This window comes from Lactuca virosa, chromosome 4, assembly GCF_052849685.1.
Source record: "Lactuca virosa cultivar CGN04683 chromosome 4, Lactuca_virosa_CGN04683_v6, whole genome shotgun sequence".
NCBI classification, from domain to species: Eukaryota; Viridiplantae; Streptophyta; class Magnoliopsida; order Asterales; family Asteraceae; genus Lactuca; species Lactuca virosa.
Genome location: NC_136429.1, coordinates 67,519,345 through 67,523,843, shown reverse-complemented (window position 1 = coordinate 67,523,843; position 4,499 = coordinate 67,519,345). Strand labels below are relative to the sequence as shown.

The window sequence follows — 4,499 nt, the reverse complement described above, 5'->3', positions numbered from 1 at the left end:
TACATAATTTGTACCGGTTGTAAACAGCGTTTTCAAATCACAAAATTTGGCAGTAAAAATGTATACGGATTATGCAGAAATGGCAGGTTTTCATACAAGGCTGAGTAGCCAATCAAAATACAATAGTCAAATAAAAAAAATGTTATACGCAATAGGGGTGGCAAGGATAAACCAAAACCTTGTGATACGTTGGCTACAAGTTCTATCAAGAGGAAACCAAATTCAAACAAGATAATTACTGGGTGTACAACAAAGATTATATTTGAAAATGTTTATGGAACAACAGATTACAAAGTTAAGAAATTATTTGAATTGTACAACCACCCACTGGAAAGTATCAAAGGAAAGACCTTATACGAAAAAGGCAAGAAAGATGTCATATTCTGAAAAAGAGTTTGTAGTACGTGCATCAAAATCTAAAATTGGTCCCACAATGGCTCATAAAATACGAGCAGTTTTGAAAGGAGGATATGAATATGTAGGGGCGAAGGTAACAGATTACAAAAACTTGAGGAGAGGAGTAAATGGAATCTTATGTTACAAGGATGCTCAAATAATGATAAACAAAATGAATGACCGTAGAGATCATTACCCAAATTATTCATTTGAGTTCCTACGTGATGGAGATCTGTTGGCTGCTATGTTTTGGGAAGATGAAAGAGAAAATGATTTTTATGCAGAGTTTGGAGAAGTTATATCTTTTGATGCAACTTTCAGAACAAACAAGTAAATTAATGTATATAAATTCAAACATACTATTAATCAAATATGATTGTACTCAACACATTTTCTTTATATAGGTATAAAATGGTATTTGTTCCATTCACAACAGTTGACCACCACAAGAAATCAGTTACTGTTGGTGCTGGCTTGCTGAGTAGAGGGACAATTGAGTCGTATGAATGGCTACTTAAAGCTTTTCTTAGAGCTCATGAAGGGAAAGCACCAAAAATTGTTCTAACTGATCAAGATCCAGCAATAAAACAAGCAGTGGAATCTGTCTTACCAAATTCAGGACACAGACTATGCATGTGGCACATAATGAAAAAACTGCAAGCAAATGTATAATAAAAATACAGTATATAATCATATATGATTATATAGTATTATGACAGATGATTCATATATGAATTATCTGATATCATATTGTATAACCATATATGATTAATCATATATGATTAACTATTCTAATAATATGAATTATCAGATATCATATTGTATAAACATATATGATTACATAGTATGAAATATGATAATGCAATATATAATCATATATGACTATATAATCATATTATTAAAATACTTAATTATATATGATTAATCATATATGATTATAATAATATGAGTTATCATATATCATACTACATAATCATAAACGATTATATAGTATGATATAATCATATATAATTAAGTATTTTAATAATATGATTATATAATAATATATGATTAATCATATATGATTATAATAATACAAGTTATCATATATCATACTATATAATCATATATGATTATATAGTATGATATATGATGATACAGTATATAATCATATATGATTATATAATACGATTATATAATCATATATGATCAATCCTACATTACAGTACATATATGATATATGATTAATCATATATGATATATCCTACACTACAGTAATCATATATGATTAATCATATATGATTACTCGTATATAATATATCCAAATAGGTATATAATTTATAGTTATATAACTAAAATTGTTAATTCATAGGTTATTGACGATTTATATAAAAACAAAGACTTCAAGAAGAGATTTAACAAGCTTGTTTGGAACATGCATATCAAACCTGATGAATTTGAAAAGAAGTGGGAATTGATTATTAATGAATTCAATCTAGAAGATAAAAGATGGTTCAATGATATGTTTGAATTCCGTGACAAATTGATACCTGCATACTTCAGTGACACAAGAATGTCTGGATTGATGAAAACCACTTCAAGATCAGAAAGCATGAATTCCTTCTTCAACACTTACTCTCAATCTGGAAATTTACTTTTACATTTCATGATGAACTATGACACAACAATTCAAAAATAAAGAAATACACAAAAGGAGCTTGATCATCAAACAAAGAAGGCGATATATAAATTTATTTCACTGCGACTGATAGAAAAACATGTTGCAAAAGTTTATACAAGTACATTGTTTTATGAAGTACAGAAAGAAATCTATAAAGGTTCCTGGTACTGCCAATACGAACATATTGGAACAAAAAATGGATGAGAGTTATACAAAGTGGAACAACTGAACAAAAACAGAGATCTAAAAACAGAATTTGAGGTAATATATTCTTATTTTAAATTTTGTTGAATCAGACCATAATATACAAAAATATTCAGTTATGATTATAAAACACTTAATGCTTTAATTTTATTTTGAGCAGGTAGAAATAAAACTTCCAACAAATGATGTAAAATGTACTTGTGAACACTTCAACTGCTTTGGGACTTTGTGCAGACATGCATTCAACATACTCATGAAACATGGAATTAAGGAAATACCTGAACAGTACATTGAGAATCGTTGGAGAAAGGATGTGATATTAAAGCATTATCATTTTGGTAGACATGTATATGATACAGGAGATAGTGAAATTAACAGATTTGTCAATCAAGCATACTACAACTTTGAAGCATGTTTGGAATACGTAAGAAAAAATAAAGAAAAAATGGATTTGTTTGTTAAGAAAACAGAAAGCATGCTGAAGGAATATGAAAACAATCCTACAAATGAATTGCAGAAAAATAGGACAGATGTTGAAGAGGTAGGAAAGCTTATGGGCATATCTATTCCAAAAGACATTGACATCAATGTTCCAAATGTTCAAAGCAATAAAGGAAGTGGAAAGAAAAATAGAATTCAAAGTGCAATAGAAATAGCGTATAAAAATTCAAACAAGAAAACAAGAAGATACTCAGGATGTGGAGAAAGGGCTCCCCATAACTTGCGAACATGCCCAATCAAACTTGCAGCAGAACAATCATCAAAAGCTACATAGATAATTACTGCTTTAATCAGTAATGAATAAGTCATGAATTTTTTTTTCTAAATAATATACTTTTTGTTTAGTACACTTTACTCTTTTTATAAAACAGAATTTACTATGATTTTGTCTATCGGATTTAATCTACTTTGATAATCCTTTCTTTGATTTGATAATATATTCATTCATGATTAAACTTCTATTAAATGTTAGTACAAGCATTTAAGATTACATACAAACTGTTATTCAATACATGTAATCATTACACACAACCATATACAATATTCATCTGTATAAACATAAAGTATTATGTAATACTACTTCATATGTTTTGTTTAATCATAAGTGATTAAAAATATGATTACACATAAATAACATCTAACCATTACATATAACCATATACAACAACATTGTTCCTAAAAAATATACAACATTGTTCATAAAAAATCTAAAGATAACAATATTCATCATCATAGAATAACATCAAACATGATAAAATCTTCAATAACAAACAATTTCACAAGTCTCAAATATCACGTTCCCCATTTTACAAGATTCTTGTTCTTCATATTCCTAGCTAGATTTTTATACAAATTGTAGCTGACTCCAAGAATACTTCCACCATTACTTATAAAGATTATATCCATTGAACATAACACACCTTTACTACATATCTGATTTAGAGAAATATTGTTCATTAAAAAGAAATCTTCTTTAAATGAACAACATTCCTATACTTCAAATACATCTAGTAAAGATCTGATATGTTCAATGCAGATAAACTTTTTAAGTAATGGGAGAAGTGGTGTTCTTGGAGTCAGATATAATCTGTATGAAAATCTAGCTACAAATAAAAGAACAAGAATCTTGAAAAAATGGGAAACATGTTATTAGATACAGCAAAATTATTTATTTTTCATTTATAGAGTCCATAATTTACCTGAAATGAAATGGAAGTTGTTTACATCATAAATAATCAATTGTGATATATAAAAAAATTAAATTAAAAAATGTAGATATTAATATAACAAACTAACCATTATAGAAGCATAAGCAAATATAAAGGGTACCACGAGGCTACCCCTTTGATAAAAACAAATTACAACTCAATGGAAAACATGATTCCTTTTGATTTATAAACGAAAGATTCTTCACAAACACTAAAAAACAAAAGTAAAATCTTAGAAAGATAAGATTCTTCATGGTGATGTGTTCGATGCACTAAAGATAAGCTCACTTATCAATAAAAATATATAATAAATTATAATGTGCTATACAACATATGTAATCATTTATGATTACAACAACAAATAAAAAATTAAGTGATACAATCACTAATGATTACATATAACCAACATATAATCAGTACTAAAAACATAATTACATATAAAAATATAACATAATCAGTTATGATTAACATTCAATAACATAATAAAATCCACCAAACTACATATGAACTTGTTTTCCATCACCATAAAA

At 27.4% G+C, this 4,499-nt stretch overlaps 1 protein-coding gene across 1 annotated transcript; it reads left to right on the top strand.

Moving 5' to 3' along the window:
* Window positions 1-268: 268 nt before the first annotated feature.
* On the top strand, window positions 269-2,074 carry LOC145104585 (protein FAR-RED IMPAIRED RESPONSE 1-like). The gene is made up of 3 exons (XM_079041806.1): window positions 269-726; window positions 801-1,062; window positions 1,748-2,074. Exons 1-3 carry the CDS (start codon window positions 269-271, stop codon window positions 2,072-2,074), a joined length of 1,047 nt encoding a protein of 348 aa, XP_078897932.1.
* Window positions 2,075-4,499: the final 2,425 nt, after the last annotated feature.